The sequence below is a fragment of the Petaurus breviceps genome, unplaced genomic scaffold (genome assembly GCF_028583685.1).
Source record: "Petaurus breviceps papuanus isolate PSGF00001 unplaced genomic scaffold, PetGlider_PUasm1.0 126, whole genome shotgun sequence".
NCBI classification, from domain to species: Eukaryota; Metazoa; Chordata; class Mammalia; order Diprotodontia; family Petauridae; genus Petaurus; species Petaurus breviceps.
Window position 1 is genome coordinate 6,292,542 of NW_027185655.1, and position 17,744 is coordinate 6,310,285.

Below are 17,744 nucleotides of genomic sequence, written 5' to 3' on the forward strand. Positions count from 1 at the left end.
AGACAGAGAGAGAGAGAGGCAGAGACAGAGACAGACAGAGACAGAGAGAGAGGAGAGAGAGACAGAGAGAAGAGACAGAGACAGAGAGGAGAGAGAGACAGAGAGAGAAAGAGGGACAGAGAGAGAGAGGCAGAGACAGAGACAGACAGACAGACAGAGACAGACAGAGAGAGACAGAGACAGAGAGAAAGAGAGGAGAGAGAGACAGAGAGAGAGAAGAGAGAGACAGAGAGAAGAGACAGAGAGAGAGGAGAGACAGAGACAGAGAGAAGAGAGACAGAGAGAGAGAGGCAGAGAATCTGTTACCAAATGAGATAATAAATTTAAAACATTTTGCACACCTGAACTCCCTATGTAAACATAAGCTGTCATCGTCATCATTATTATTATTGTCTTATCTGTATAAATGTGGTTTCCTCCCAGGGGAATAGAAGCTCCTTGAGGGCAGGAACTGTTTTAGTTTTATCTTTGTATTCCCAGTAGCTAGCTCAGTGCCTGGCATACAGTAGGTACTTAATTACAGTTATAGTTAAATACAGAATTATAATTACATATTAATTATAATTATAAAATTGTAGTAGAAGCTTGTCGAATGAATGAATGAAAGAAGTTGATAAATTCTGACTTCTAGAAGGAAAAATAACCAGAACTATTCAGAGCCTGGGATGGCCCCCCTTGGGAGGTAGTGGGCTCCCCATTCACCCCAAGTCTGGTCCTTTCAGTCCTGGTATGCTTCAGGTGTTAATTTGCACCAGATGGTCTTTGATTAGATTCTGAGAACATGAATTACTTTAGTCACCTCTTGTAGCATTTGGTGGAATGGAATTATGAAACTTTTTTTCTTTTTTTTTTAAAGCAATCGGGATTAAGTAACTTGCTCAAGGTTACATGGCCAATTATTTCTGGGTGTGGTGCTAAGTATCTGAGCCTGGGTTTGATCCCAGGTCATCTCGACACTGGAGCCGATGCTCTTACTCGCTGAGCCACCTGGCCGCCCCTGAATTATGAAACTCTTTAAGGAAGGGACCTTAGCAGCCATTTAAACCAGCCCATACTCCAAAGAGATTCCTAGGTAAAGCATAGGCCACTGGACTTGATTACATTTTCCTCACGTTGTATATCCCAGAAGCATGTATGAAATCACATCATATGAATTAGCCTCTGATACCTTCTCTGTCTCACTCTGATTAGCAGAGATACCAGTCATTAATCCTTCATCTATCTATCAACAGAAAGATATGAAAGAATTTGAATGACAAGTTAGAAATAGGATTGAATGAAGGACTTTCAGAGTTCCCAGTTCCCAGTCTTGTGTTCTGTTTTTTGGTTAGGACCTCAGAAGTGAATACGGCCACTGAAGATAGAGAAAGAGCTTCTCATAACTGCTTCCTTGAGAGCAATGGACAACAGAAAGAGGAAGCCATGAATTCTGATAGCAAACCTACTAACAACTTCCTCCAAACACACCAGAAGAGGTCTCTAGCTCCAATTCTTATTTATTATTTATTCGTTCATTCATTTGTTTGCTTGTTTGTTTAATGGGTAGCTGCTGTTTGGAAGGAGGACGAACCCAGGGCCATAACATAATAATCTAATACTAACCATAAAGGGAAAGCATAGGAATGAAAAGGGTTTTCTATATGTATGTATACGTACAATGCATAGGTTTATAGGAGGGTTTTTAGGGGCACTCCAAGATCTGACGCCAAGGAGAGATGAATGGCATTTGGCTGCCATCCCAAGAGTTTGGGGGTTGATAAATCCTGTCTGGTATTTGCCTCGCTGATCCCTTACCCACCCATTTGCTGGCCTTCTCCCTTGTGGGACTCTATGCAAATACAAATTACCTCAATCAGACAGTGATGACTCACTGACTCCCCTTTAAAGCCACGTCGGCTTTGACATTGTAGGTACAGAGAGACCAGGAACCATGGCTTGCTCACCATCGCCACTCTGTTTCTCCTACAGGTTGCTGGTTTTCTGGGTAATAGCAACCGTGGCAGAAGGTAAGTTTTCGGGGGCGGGGGGGGCTTATTCTAATAATAAATTATGACAATGATGCCTCACCTTTATATATGGCATTTTTTACATTTTATAAATGAGATAGTATTTTTAAAGTGACAGTACAGGACCTGGCTCACAGTAGGGCTTAATAAATGCTTATTCCTATTTCCTATACAGCAGCTGGGTCCTCTTTCTAAGGATGACTTGAACATTAATAAAATTAATTGCACTTGTGTGAGTAATGGGATCCCAGATATCTTGGTAGAGTGGACAGAACTGTCCTGGAAGGCGGGACAAGTCCTGGCCCTGGGCAATTGGTCTCAGCAACTTTCTAAGACAAGAAAGTGCCAACCTGAATTGGTGAAAGGAGTTTCCTCACTCAGGAACTCCATCTACCAATGAAATCATAGGTGAGGTTCCTATCCCTTGGCTAGTTAAGTATATAATCTCTGATCTGGCAAGATTTCTATCATCTTTTATTGGGTTACCACAGTTTCCATCCTAAGACAATGGGTTCCAACTAATGTGACTAAATCACTAATAGGATTTACAGTTCCTTCTGTTTCACCTTGGGAACCCAATGAGAACTTTTCAATAGAGTGAAAAAGCATATTTATATACAGGTTCATATGTATGTACACATGTCTATGTGTCTATATTACACACACATGTGCACAGACAGAAAGGCAGTAGAGATATTCCCTTAAAATCTTCACCACAAAGTAATTCTTTTAATCCCAACCAACCACATAATAATTATAAGAAAGGTTTCCTTAACTTTGCCTTTTGCTTACGAGCATGACATGCTGTCATACAGTGAACTTCATGTCTAGACTAAAAGAATGCCATAAATCCACTTTAAAATTACAATAAGAATCACAAGCAAAACTTTTGACGAATTTTTAAAAAACAACATTTTGATGCTGAAGAAATTACTGTCGTCAACGCAAACATTGCTCTCAATTTACCAACAAAATGTAGATGTGTTGTGTAACATGTGGCGGGCCCTGACCTCTGGGAGTTTACATTATAAAGGGGGTGAGGTGTGGATGGTAAGGACAGCGACAGAAATAATGCCAATACAAGGGAGAGGGAGGTATGTGGAAAGGAGAGGTCCTGGCAAAGTGCTCTGAATAATTTGGAGACAATACCAACCCTTCATCAGGTTCACTGTACAGAGGAGATATTAGATTTAGCTGCTCATATATACTGAGAGGAAAGGTTCTCAGCCCTACTGCCTGAACAGGAAACTAAAGATTTACTAAGTGCCTTTATAATTTTCTTCTTAATGTAGATTATAAATGAATGTTTAATAAACTAGGGCTAACAACAGAGAATACATGCTGATGTAAGCTTTACATACACCTGTGTTTCAATCACTTCTTAAGGGTCAGATGATGTGTTTGCTCTCTGTCTTTAAATAATAAAACTAATTAATGGAGTTGAGAGAATTGGGAATGTGGGATATATTTTAAGTTATTTGATATTTCAAGTAAATCAAATTGCAAGGACAGTTGTTTCAGGAAATGCTATTGGTGAACTTCAATTTTAAAAAATGAATTTGCTCCTCATATATAACTCCTTTGATTACAAAGGCTTTGTTGCTTTTTTAAGAAAGAGGCTGCTTAGTGTATCTGAAGGCAGAAATCCAGTCTCAGACACCTAATAGTTGTACAACTGTGGTCTCTGGGAAGTTCCTCAAAGACAGAGAAAATCTCAGGAAAATATGATAAGACAGAGGCAGAGAAAGATGCTTTGTTGATACAAAGAGTTAAGTTTTGAAAAGCAGCTCGTGGCTTCTTCACACCAGGGTAAGCCATAAAGGGTTAAAAGGAAGAAGTCACAGGAAAGGAACCATTTCCTAAAGAAGATGCTGGAGATCCATTACACAAAAGAAATCGGGATGTCAAAGAATGGTGCCAGGTTGCAGCATTTCAGAAATTATTCAAATGGAAAGAAGATGGTTTATTATCCTGAAATGGTGTGCTCATTTGGCTTCCCATGGATTTTAATCTGAGTGGAATTACATAAAACCTCAAATCAGTGCCTTTAAAGAAATCTGTTTGGTTCTGTATTAGGAAGTAGGGATAAAGAAACACGAATTCCATTGGATTATGAAAAAGTTTTTCAGTTATTTTTAACTCATTTTTATTTTTAGTGATCTCAGTATTGCCCAGTACTCTAAATCCTCTTGTTATAACTGCCCTTCCTTGCTCCTATATTCAAGTCTCTCTACCTTTACAAGCCTATTGATAGAAGATCCTTGGCAAGAGCTTTCCCCTAATTTCCTTAAATTTAAGTAGAGAAGACAGCTAAAGGAGAACTCTTGCTTCCTAGAACAGGGACAAGCCCCAGATTATGACTTAGGTGTGTAAACAAAACCATGGTCACCCACATTCTGTTTCCTATACCAGACACATACAGCATCTGCTCAGTCAAGTGACCAAAGTAGCCTTGGTCCTGGCATTAGTCACAGCATTTTTCAGTGTGTCTTACAGATTCCCCCCTTTCTCTTCCCTTTCACTACTGTATCTATTCTTTCCAAATCTCAAAGGGCCTTCATAGCTTTCTACCTTGACCTTCTGTTGATGCTGGCAAAGAAATTGCTTTCTTCCATAAATCTGAAACCAGGAAAATAAAATGTGTTGTTTTGTTCTGTTTTTCAGGTCAAAGAAACAGATTTACCCCCTTTGGAGTAACAGAGGCTAATGTTAATCCTACAGACTGTCAAATTTTTACACTCACTCCTCCCCCTGCTACCCCGCCTCCAGTAACAACCTCTAGGCCAGTCACTTTGCCAACCAGATGGTGCCGTTTCCCTCCTTTCAGAAAACCTGGAATCCCCTTTGGGTTTCCCATCCATCCTTTCAGACATCCAAACTATGGTTACCATCCTCACTTACCACCTCACATCCACTGTCATCACCCATTCTCACTGCCTCGGAGAGGTTTCCATCATCGCAAGTATTTCCCCAGAAGAAAATTCTCAGAAGAGAGTTCATCAGAGGAATACAGAAGGAAAAGAGAAGTCCCGAGCCTTCGGAAGCAGCTATGAAAAGAGCCAGATCTCCAGTGGAAGAAGAAACCTCAGTTTTTCTCTTGAAAAGATACAGTTCAGATTCTAAACTTACTGAAGTCAAAGGGAAAACCTGGCCTTGGTTCTTTTAGTCAGCAGTGAAACGGAACAATGACAGGGACTACATTTGACTTGCTATATGTCTCTCAGGGCATTTATCTCTCATAGGAAGGAAATCTCAAAACTGATGGTGCCAGTAATATCCGTGAATGGAAGGATATTAAATATTGGGAGAATTTTTCCCTCTTCTAAACCACTAGTTCCCTGACCTCCTCCCAGCAATACCCAATGAGTAATCAACCAATGGGAGGGTGGGCAGAGATCCAGCCCTCCCGTCTAATCCTGTTTGTCTCTAGCACAAACATACCACCACTTCACCCATTATCTCTCACTCTTTTCCATGTCCTGGCTATGCCAAGTCCTTCTGCCCTTTCCCCTTCTGTCTGGTATAGGCTCCAGCACTCGCTGTTCCAAGGTTCCCTTTGGAAAATTCTCTCCCATTCCATCCTCTCCCTGCAAGGTACCCACACCCTGCCCCCTGGGTCACCTCACAGCTGAAGCAGGCATCCCTTGTTTGGTTCTTTGGCCTCTGATTGGATCTATGCTCTGGGGTGGCAGCTAGCGAGGAAGGGCCCACTCATCTGTCCTCCTTCACTTTTAGCACGTTGTACAAGATAAGCAGGCATGTTGTGATCTTCACTGCCGATCTCTCCTAGAAACTTTCCCCACCCACCTTTTCTGGATGTCCCTTTTAGTGTCATAGTAACACAATAAAACTATCCTTCTGATCATGCAAGACCACAACCCTAGCTTCATCTTCTACCAAGTGCTCTCTCCCAAGCCATGCATCCAAAACAGTGCCAACCCCTAAAAATCTTTCTCATCTGCCCCCTTTTTGGATGCACGGTGCACCACCTCTCTAGACAAGACCCTCATTGTCTCTGGACTGAATTATCACAATTATCACAAGCCTCCTAACTGGTATCCCTGCCCCACTGTATCCTACACACTTCTGCACCACAGAGACTTTGTTAAAACAAAGGTCCAACGTGTCGCTCAAGAAATTCTAGTGGCTCTCCTTCAACTCTAAGATCAAATATTATTTTTATCTTCATTTCTTTATTTCTGTAAATTTTATCATGCACAAAATCATATAGGCACAGAAATTATGTGTGCACTGTAATACAGATACAATTTTAAAATAAGCAAATACTGATAAGGGTGCATATTAAAAACCAAACATGCAGTCTGGGAGAGGGGGAGTTGGATGGTGGCCCCACAACATTCTCAAGTGGACCTGGAACCCGATTAAAATGTAATTGGGAAATGTTCAACAAAATAAATAAAAATACAATAAAACATAGAGAATATTACATTTTAAAACTAAGTCAGTCTCCATCTGCAGGTATCCTTATGTACAGGTCAGTGACTCTTGATTCTATCTGAGGTTGATAACACTGCTCTAAACAACAGCAAAATTTTCCGAGTGGTTAATACAAAATTGTAAAGCAGGACAAAGACATCTGAGGACAAACCCTTGCACACAAGAGTCAACATTTTAATTGGGGCTGGGGGGGGGGGGAGGGGGGAAGGGGGGGGGGAAAGGGGGAGGGGAGAAAGTGGGAAAAGGGGAAAAACCGGGGGGGGGGTGGCAAATGGCCACTTCAGGTAAGGATGCAAAGTAGTATTTGAAAGAATTCTAAAAATCAAAGTTTAAATGACTTTGAATGTAACATTTTCGGGTCACCTTAAAGAAAAACATTAAAACTCTATATCATTTTTAACTGGAGTGTCTGAACACTAAATTAATTCTAGAAATACCCATTCCAGACAGTATGCAAACTGTTGTTAGGTCATTTTCCAGTCCTGATCCGACTGACTCTTTGTGACCCCATTTGGGGTTTTCCTGGCAGAGATAGTGAAGTGGTTTGACATTCCTTCTCCAGTTCATTTTACAAATGAGGAAACTGAAGCAAATGGATTGAGTCACTTGCTCAGGGTCACACAGCTAGTAAGTGTCTGAGGTCAAGAAAGTGAACTCAAGAAAATGAGTCTTCCTGACTCCAGGCCCAGGCCACTGTACCAGCCTAGACTTTTCAATATTTTTCCAATTAATATTAGTTAGAATTACCTCCTAAAATGCAGAGGACAATTTAAAAGAGGTGTGACCAGTTTTCTAGCTCAGGAATTCACAGACATAGATTAACTGAGCTAGGGAAGGCCTTATGCCAGATGTATCAAACCGCCAGAACCAGGTGAAAATGTTAAGTGGGAAATATTTATCAAAATAAATAAAAATACAATAGATCACAGATCAGGTCACTCTGTGGTTTTCTAAGTCAATATGTGGCCTGCAGAGCGTTCTTGTGCGCACTTCCGCAGCTGGTTTCCATTTGGACTGGACAGCATGGCGCCATGCTGGAAATTCCACCTGCTGGTTATTTGTTAGGCCACCCTGTAGCACATTATCTACTCGCTCCATTCACTTCCCCTTCAGAACAGGGGTGCTTCTTTTGCTCTCCTCTGGTCCCCTGTCTTATTGCTGGAAGTGGTGCTTGGCAATTGTCATTAGAATTTTGGTCTTGGAGACAGGAAAACTTGGGAGTTCAAATTCACTTCATATCTATGTCTTTGTATGTACAGATTTTATGATTAAGGCTACAGAGACTGATACTCACAATAGGAAGAAACAATTCTATCTAAACCAACCAAAATTTAAGAACAGAAACTTGAAACAACTGATGTGGACACAGAAATAGTTGACACCCATCCTGTCTTTTCTCCAAATGAAACTGCTTCCAAATCTATGCATGGAAGCTGATGTTAAGCAATATCAACAAGCTATAAATAACCTGACGATTTGGGGGAAAGCTGTCTAGAAAGATGAGAAAGATACACAGTTTTATATCATATTTTCTTGATCTAAAGATATAAGAAGAAGGGGAAATAACCACTTTTTTTTTTTTACAATTTTCACGGCAAGTCTTTTAAGTTCAATGTTAGCAATCATCTCTAAACACAAAGTATATTTTTAAAACTATTTAAATCCTAGATTAGAGTATCATCAGTAAGATCTATAAGCTCGCATTGATACATTGTTTAGTAACTACTGGAGGCAAAGCTAATAAGTCTAGTTATCAGGGCCAATCCTGGACAGAATTATGAAGTAGGCCAAGTATCTGGTGGCAATCTCCTTTGCCTTTGGGAGGGAGGGAGGGAGGGAGGGAGGGAGGGAAGGAAGGAAGAAAGGGAGGGAGGGAGGGAGGGAAGGAAGGAAGAAAGGGAGGGAGGGAAGGAGGGAGGAAGGAAGGAAGGAAGGAAGGAAGGAAGGAAGGAAGGAAGGAAGGAGAGAGGGAGGAAGAGAAGGCGAGAAGGAGGCCAGTCAGTTTTCTGGAGATGAGCCTCTCAGACCTTAGCTAGTCTAGTCCTTGTACAACAAACACATAGTCCATTTCAGAAAGTCCAGCAGCCAAAATACTGTCCTGCACATAAGGGAGTAACTCATTCACTGCCTATGCAGAACCCAGAAGTGAGCACGGCGGGAGGAGCATTTTGTAATCCTTCTCCCCAGGGACTGAAGGGGGGAAAGAAAGGGAAGAGAGAAGGGAGCAGATATTTATATGGTATCTATGATGTGCCAGGCATTGTGCTAAGAACTTTACAATTATCATCCCATTTAATCCTCACAACAACACTGCAAGGTAGGTGCTATCATAATCCCCATTTTACAGATGAGAAAACTGAGGCAGACAGCTTAAGCCACTTGTCCAGGGTCATACACACAGTCAGGAAGTGTCTGAAGCTGGTTTTTGGTTCAACACTCAACTACCTGACTCCAAACATATACAATACGTGCCCCAAGTGCACAGTGATATTGTTCTTACTCTCCTTTACACAGGGATTTTAATTTAAACAAGAAAAAAGCCTTCATAACAAATCACTTAAGAACATAACCTCTAAAGGTTTTACCGTGTCGATATTTTTAAAGAAAAATCTCGTCTGGCACATGCTTCCATGTTGGATCTCTACAATGCCTGCTTCTTCTGGAGAGGAGACAAAGGATTGGAGAGAAGAAGCAATGGGATCAGGTCAGGGAATTTCATTTTAAGTCCCTTTGTCTAGAACCAGTCACAGTCACCTCCTGCATCCTGCGCCATCACCAGTCGTCTTGACTTCTGTCTGTCCCGACGCTGGACGTTGATGACTCTCTGGAAGAGAGTGAGGCTGACGGTTTTGTGCGACTGTGCCTCCCTAAGATCCAATTCATACACGAGACATCACCCCGCGCTGTCGCTGGTCCTCCTTGACAACAAGGACAAACAACAACAAGACAAAGCAGACACGTGGAAACTGTACAGGAAAACAATCTGTCACTCCTAAAGCAGTATGATGAAGCTCCAGAAACAGCTCTCGTGCTATGGACGTTCTGACCAGCCTGTGGAAGTGTTCACATGAACCAGGGTCTTCTTAGGCACCTTGCCCAAGAATCACCTTGACGGGAACTGAGGCTTCTGTTGCCCTTGACCATGAGGAGGAGCTCTGATGGATGAGGCCAACTAGGTGCTTTACTCTGGTTGGAGGCACAGCAGTCCAGATCCACTGTCTGGAGGAAAGGGGGTCAACAAGGAGATGAATACAAAAAGACTGAAGACAGTCTCTTTGGCTTCCCACCTGCTGACAATGTGGCATTGGAACTTAGCTGGGTACACAGTTCTGGACCCAGAGAGTACCTGGAATCTGATGGGGGACCTGGAGGGGTGCATCAAGATGTCCCTCCACTATCAGGGAAGAATCAGCTAAAACATTTATTCCCAGAGTTGTTATAGAAAGGAAAAAACAAGTGATATCAAACTCCTTGGATTTTCCTGAATTCTAAAAGGTAGTTAACATAATCCCCCTTCTTCTATTCTGCAGCCACCATCTCTTATTGAAAATTAAAGACTGCCATTGTCTTAACAAAGAGGGCTGTGTGGTGTCAGGACTGTACTAGAACACCAGCAGCTGACGAAGGCTTTTCCCCTTGCCAGAATCGTCCTTGTGTGATCCCCTGCGATGAAGGATAATTGGACCAGATTTTCATGAAACACTGATCGCATGTCCATACAAACCACAGAAAGCACACAGACATGAACATATTTGATGAGGAGGAATTAATACAACAGCAATGCCAAGAAACAATTAAGTTTTTAATGTATTTTGTAGTCGAATAATGAGGTGGGAAAGACCCAGGGTAGAAGGGCATTTTTCAACATGACCTCCCACTCGTTGCCATTGATTGCCCCATCAATCTCAACTCCAAGCAAACAGATACATTTATGCAGACAAGAACTCAACACATTAGTAACATCAACTTTAAAAAAATACATTTCTCTTTTCATCCCCCCCACATTTTTCCTCACCCTCCCCAACCCCTTTCCAACCTTTTAAATTGAATTTAGTTATTTATCCTACCAGCAGATGATCCTTCATGTAGCTATAACTGTCCCCTTTTCCATCCAGAGGCATTATGGAACACAGTTACCAAGGTGGAAGGGGTAATGCTTCGATGGCGGGTTAATGCTGAATCTGCTCTAAATACAATGGAAAAACACTGTCTTTTTGTTCCCCTTTCTTTTCCACAGTGTTGCGCCCAGGAAAAACAAGGCAATTCAATGGGATATATTCCACCCCATGCTGCTCTCCTCCCAGGACATCTACAGTCTGATTCCTGGAGCTTGTCATCCTGGATGTTGGAGTACAATCTAAGACACAGGGCAAAAACAAATTAAAGGTATCAGCATTTCTATAGAGCAAAGAGAGATACCATTAAAATAACTAATCATGGATACAATATCAGAATCCATCTTCCAAGAAACAATCAAGAATTATATAATATAATCACAAAACCCTCTTTAAAGAAATTAAGACAAATAATTGGATGGTTATTCACTGATCATGGTTGAGCTACATCAATATCTCAAAAATCAGTAGGCTACCTAAACTAATTTACAGATTTAGTACCATACTACTACTAAAACTACAAAAAAATACTTTATGTAGCAGAGTACCAGCACAATGCTCCATCTGTCTATTGGTTAGTTAATCTATCTAGGCCTGGACAAAATAATTTCAAAATTCAGTTGTAGGAATAAAATGTAAAGAACTTTGAAGAAAACAATGGGGGAAAAGGAAGAATGAAGGGGGAATAGCTCTTCTAGACTCCATTACAAAGCCATAATCATCAAAGTTATTTGGATCCAGCCAGTAGAGAAAAATGAATAGAACCGTCTAGATAAGAAAGAATGAGAAACAATCAAATTCAACAACTCCAAAGACATAAGCTACTTAAGGAAGGACTTCCTATTTGATAAGAACTGCTGGGAAAACTAGAAAGCTGATAGCCCAATCATAGGTATAGATAGACAACTTATACTGTATAGTACATTAGGTTCCAAATGGATACCCAATTTAAATATTAAAGAGTGCAACATTAAAAATGTTGGTGGAAAATCATTGGAGGTTATCTTTCACAATTGTAAGTAGTATGAATATTCTTAACTCAGCAAGGGATATAGGAGATAACAAAAGATAAAAGATAATTTTGATTACATGACACTGAACAGCCTTGGCACAAAAAAAAAATTGATACAGCTAGTATACAGAAATTGCTGATAAGAAAAATCTTTGCTTCTAATCTCTCAAAAGGGGCTGCTACCCAACATATAGAGGGAATTATTGTAGATTTATAAGATCAAGAGCACTGACCAGAAAATAAGTGCTCAACAAATATGAACAGTTCTCAAAAGAAGGATAAGCTATTGTAGCAGCAAGCACCCCAGTGTCCCCAGGGTCGCTGCCACCACAGGTTCTTAGATCTGCTTTGATAAAGGAAAGCAACTCAAAATGGGTTAACAAGCTTACTTTAATCATTCAAACATGTATCATTTACCTAGTTCAAGGGAAAAAGGTCAGCACCCCAAACTTCAGAGTATACAGACAGAATTTTCAAGACAGAAACAGATCTAGTAGATCCAAACTGTCCAACCATTACATCCATACCAAACAACATCTGGGTTTTAAAGCCGGGGGGCTCTGGACAATGGCTTCCCAGAGTTTCATCTGATCAAATCACAGAACACTTCTCAAAGTGAGCCCCAAAACAACGCCTCACATCAGGGCTTATATAGCCTTCTCCTGGCTCAGAGAATGTAACAATCTTATTGACTCACTGGCCAATCAAGAAGTATCTACTGAAAAACAAGACTCCCACCCCAGGCTCCAGGTGCACTTTAGCCTAGGGGCAGGGAAGATCTTTAAAATTTACATTCCCATTACAGCTATTATCTATTAATTATGACATTTTTTTATCACAACTAATACAAATCAAAACCCTTATGAGATTTCTCTTCACACACAACAGAGTGGCAAAAATGGCAAAAGATGTAAACTGTCAGTGCTAAAGGGGTTATAGATAGATAGGCGCAGTGATACATTATTGGTGAGGCTTCATGGTCATTAATGCAGTAATGGGATACCTTGGGGAAGAAGGGTCCTGACAGGCCCTCCCAGGAGGATGAGCTATGGACTACATGGCTGGCATGTGAGATAGCTTTGTGGGACAGGGCCAATAAGCTTTGCATATGCACTTATTCCAGGTGATAGCTTTGGGTCTAGACAATTCAGCAGAAGCCTAGAGAGAACAGAATCTGGACCATCAAATGCTCTCCCTTATATACACAGTTGTGAGGCACATGAGCCCCTAGGACAGATGGCAAAATCCTTCTGCTGAACTCAACAACCAGGCTTAAGTGAATGGTGGAGTCTGGGACTGGATCTTTACCAATGTGGAAATGCACAAAAAGGAGTAACAATAAAGAAAGCCAAAGAAAACAACTATAACCTCCTCTATTCAGTGCAGAACTGCAGAGAAGATGCCTGAATTCTGAGGAGGCTCCAAATAGTGACCAGCCAGAGTCAAAGGAAAGCAAAGAACACAAATATGGTGGGCACCCAGCAGGAAATAGAGGCCACACCAATGCCCAGGCAGTATGACATCCAAGTGGCCCTGCCTCAGAAACATGGGAGTGTCTGCAGAATGTGGGTCCAAAGCTTAACCACCACATCCAGGACCAAGCCCACACCATCCAAGCATGAGGGAGGGTGGGAAGATAATCTGACCCAAGCACAAAGTCCTAATCCAACAATAAGGATGGAGAAATGAGTAAAAAGAAGAAAATGACAATGAAAGAATATTATGGACTTGAAGAAACCCAAGAGGGAAACCCAGATATACAAGAACAGAATGAGTAAATAAGAAACAGAATAGGAAAATGGAGTGTGGGTTGGGACATTCTCATGGGAGGAATTCAAGAAACAGGAGAGGGGTGGTGCATAGAGAGCATTTAAATAAAGATCAATAGAGGAAGAAACAGAGGCAGTTTTGTCCCTGGAGTGTACAATAGATCTCCTGGAAATACATCCCAAGTCTAGCACAGAGTCATGATGTGGGAACAAGAGAACTCAGTTACCGAGCTGTCTGTTGAGGCTCTGTCTTCCAAAATCACAACAGCTAATAATTTCTTGATTTGCTTTAATAAGAATTCCATCCTTCAAAAGGTGAAGGGAATACAAAGGAACATTCTATTCTAGACATGCTTCTCACTAACAGGGAGGCCCTGGTTGCTAGGGTGGAAATGATGGGGACTTGGAGTAAAAAGGCACCCCCTCCTCTGAGAGTTTATAATAGAAAATGAGAAGCAGAGGGAGTCAGGGGAGACAGCACTGCATGCAGAGGCAGGGAGATCTTGGTTCAAAACCCACTTCATACAACAAGAAGAGTAAAGAACCTTAAAAGGCCATGTCACAAGGAACTGGGCATGTGCAGCCTAGAGAAGAAAGGCCTTAAGGGAGTCATGATAGTTGTATCTGAATGGTCAGACTTGTTCTATTTCATATTGGTTGTTGTCCTGTGCTAAAGTCAGGTTTCAATGCGTCTGACTGTGGCCTGATCAGACCAGCAGGAGCTTGGAATGCTCCACCACAGGCCATGCACAAATAGTCCGTGTGAACATCTGGGGTGGATTCTCCAAATTTGCATGTCCTAGGTTTCCTTTGAGCTGTTTCAATTCTGCTCTACCCGTAGGAGCACAGCGGCACACACCACCTCAAGTGGGCACACCACACTTGAGCGGTCCTGGGCCAGTCTCTCCCATGTCACACAACCAATTCCAAAGTTCTTGAGAAAGACTGTGAGTGTCCTTGTATCGCTTCTTCTGACCACCATGTGTACGCCTGCCCTATGTGAGTTCTCCATAAAACAATCTTTATGGCATTCGTTTTGCATTCAAACACCATGGCCAGCCCATCAGAGCTGTGCTCTCTGAAGCAGAGTTTGAATGCCTGGCAGTTCAGCTTGAGAAAGGACCTCAGTGTCTGGTACCTTATCCTGCCAGGGGATCTTCAGAACCTTCCTAAGACAGCTGAAATGGAAGTGATTCCGTTTCCTGGCCTGGCGCTGGCAGACTGTCCAGGTTTCACAGGCATGCAACAATGAGCTCAGCACCACAGCTCTGTAGACCTTCAGTCTGGTAGTCAGTCTAATACCCCTTCTCTCCCATACTTTCCTTTGGAGCCTCCCAAACAATGATCTAGCTCTGGCAATACCTGGGGCAATCTCATTATCAATGGGTGCATCCCTGGAAAGCCCACTACCGAGGTCAGTGAACTTATTCAAGCATTCAAAACTTCTCCATTTGTATTAGAAGGCAGGACAAACAACAGTAAGTAGAAGTTATAAAAAGACAAACTGAGGTTTGACAAGAAAAGCTTTTTAACAATAAGAGCTGTCCAGAGGGCAGTGGATGCCTCCTCAGAGGAGGCTATACAGGAGGTCCTCTGCAGGTACAGCTTGAAATGAACTAGGTAGCCACTGAGGACCTTTCTGTCCCTAAAATCCTGTGATTCTGCAATTGAGAAATGACTGAAGATATGGCGGTATATACAGAGCCAAGGTGATTTTACTGCACTGTGAAAAATGGCAAATAAAAATGGCTGAACAAGTTGTAGTGTATGGTTGTGATGGAATACCACTGTGCAATACAAAAATGATGAGTTTAATGATCTTAGAAAGGTACGGAAAGAGGGGCGGCCAGGTGGCTCAGTGAGTAAGAGCACCGGCTCCAGTGTCAGGATGACCTGGGGATCGAATCCGGGCTCCAACACTTAGCACCACACCCAGAAATAACTGGCCGTGTAACCTTGAGCAAGTTACTTAACCCGGATTGCTCATAAAAAAAAAAAAGAAAGATATGGTAAGACCTGCATGAAATGGTGAAGGGTGAAGTGAGCAGAACCAATAGAACACTGTAAACAGTAACAGCAACATTGTTTTAAGAACAACTTTGAGTGATTAAGTCATTTTGAGTATTATAAACACTCAAATGAAAAATAAAGGGCATGACGAAGAAAGATGCTATGTGCATCCAAAGAAAGAGCTGATAAATATAAGTATGACAGAATAATTTTATTTTCATATTAAATATATATATATATATATATATACCTATTTGTGTCTAATGGTAGCCATCTGGGGGGAGGGATGAAAAAAAGAAACTTACACGATAACCTTATTATATATTTAAAAGGGGAAAAAATGGTAAATACAAGGAATTTAGAGAGCTGTGGGAAGAACACAGAACAAAGAGAACAAGGCACACGGTGACTTCAGTAAGGTCACTGATGACAACAAGAAAAAAGTACTTGAACTATGAAGACTTATGAATAAACTGTGTCTGAGAGAACTGATGAGGAAACTCAGCTCCTCCTAGTAGAGGTGGGGTCTGGGGGTGTGGAAGGCACTCTCTCTCTGTCTCTGTCTCTCTCTATATATATGTATGTATGTATATATCAGGTGCACCTGCTGCTGGATGCTGGCTTAGTTTAAATGTTTGATTGGAGTAGGGAGGTACTAAGAGACTATGACTGTGGTATAAAAACAAAAGGCAGAAATAAAACTTCAAAAAGACAAATGGAAATTAAATAACTCTTGAGGTATTGCTGTAAGGGTTATGGGATTTAAAGATCTTCCATGCCCCATTGGACTTGCTGACATAACAGGAAGGGGTGGAGCAAGAGGAAGCGGAAGCCAAGCTAGAGTTCCTGCGGTGGCTAGCAGTGGTGGCGATGGCGGCAGCAGCAACAGAGGCAGCGGCGGCGGCAGCGCGAAGCCCTTTTTGAGTCAGCCAGAATTTCTGCTAAGGACTCCTGCTGAGGACTGCCAGGGGCCGGAGCTGCTGGGAGCACGCTTCCTGGATGCTGGGTGGTTGCTGTGAGTGGGGAGAGGAGGACCTTTGCCTGAGGTAGCCTGTTCTGTTTTACAGGCTTGAGAATGTGGGTGCTTTCTACTTTATCTACCTGTGCCAATTTCATAACTACTCTGATGGCTTTCACTTTCTGGTTTTGGGACTCAGTCTTTTGGTATTTTAATAAATTTTCTAGCTTATTCCCCCATATAGCAAGCCTGATGTATTTTGTGATGGATAATTACATCAGCATATCTGTAATTTCCATAGGCATTGTGAATATGGCATTGCTGATACAATTGCCTCCTCATTCAATTTGCAAAGATGGAAAAAGTGAATTGGGATGGGGGGGGCGCTACTTCACTGATGATGGAGTTAGGAACTGGTCCAACTGTACTGAAACACTCAAAATTTGCAATTATGTTAGAAAAGTTACTAAAATCTTCACATTCTTTGGTTCAATGATCCAACTACCAGCTTCATGCCACAATTAAGCCAACAACAACAAAAAAGACATCAGATGTACCAAAATACTCACACACAGCACGGTTTAAAGTGGAGAAAAACTAGAGACCAATTATCAGTCTAATGACTGGGAATGGCTTAATAAATCTCAGTATATCAATGCAGTTCAATTTAATAAACATTTATTAAGCACCTACTATATACCAGGCACTGTGCTAGGCACCAGGGATCCAAATGCAAAAATGAAGCCATCCTCACTCTCCGAGAGCTTACTTTCAACTGGAGTGTCACTGTAATGTATAGAATGGCAAACATTATGAATCTGAGGAAACACGTGGAGACTAGTATGAACTGATGCAGAGAAAAGAAATCAAACCCAAAGGATATTTACAACTCTAATAACAGCAACAAAGAAAGCAGTTAAAAGGCAACAGAATTCAGGTAAAAGAGAATGGTCATAGTTGTTTCCAAAAGACTAAAGCAGAAACAGACCCTTCCTCTCTCTTAGCAAACAGTAAGCTACAAGAGGCAAAAGTTACTAGTGCTGTTGGTTTTAATCAGTCTATTAGAACCATTTTGCTTTACGTTATAATGGGAAGAGGCTGCTTATTGGAATATTGATGAAAATGTCGAAACAAAATGTATCAAAATTTTATCTCATAGACATAAAAAAGATCAAATCCTCAGAAAACCTTGGAATTCCCATGACACTTTTCATTTAAGAGATACAGGAAGTCAGGAAGGACAACAGCTACCGGGATGCAGGATGTCAACGCTCCTCAGTTTGGGTGCTCTGAGGCATCTGGCAGGGAGGACCCTGGGACCTGCAAATCAGTGACCAAGGGTCACAAAGTCCCAGCAAATTAAAAGCCCCCCTTCTTGCCTCCCAAAAGCTGGGGTCCTAGGGACAAGTCTATGGT

The 17,744-nt window shown here is 41.6% G+C and overlaps 2 protein-coding genes across 2 annotated transcripts in view; one reads left to right on the top strand and one right to left on the bottom strand.

The window, feature by feature from the left end:
* Positions 1–1,930: 1,930 nt before the first annotated feature.
* Positions 1,931–5,059, top strand: ODAPH (odontogenesis associated phosphoprotein). The gene is made up of 2 exons (XM_069098988.1): positions 1,931–2,006; positions 4,671–5,059. The coding sequence occupies exons 1-2, from the start codon at positions 1,931–1,933 to the stop codon at positions 5,057–5,059; spliced, it is 465 nt and encodes a 154-aa protein (XP_068955089.1).
* Positions 5,060–10,291: 5,232 nt separating this feature from the next.
* CDKL2 (cyclin dependent kinase like 2) overlaps positions 10,292–17,744 on the bottom strand; it is a 48,925-nt gene continuing 41,472 nt past the window's right edge. Inside the window, exon 12 of the mRNA XM_069091868.1 lies at positions 10,292–10,821. Coding sequence (XP_068947969.1) covers positions 10,634–10,821 — 188 coding nt within the window. The 3' untranslated portion in view covers positions 10,292–10,633. The remainder of the gene's footprint in view (positions 10,822–17,744) is intronic.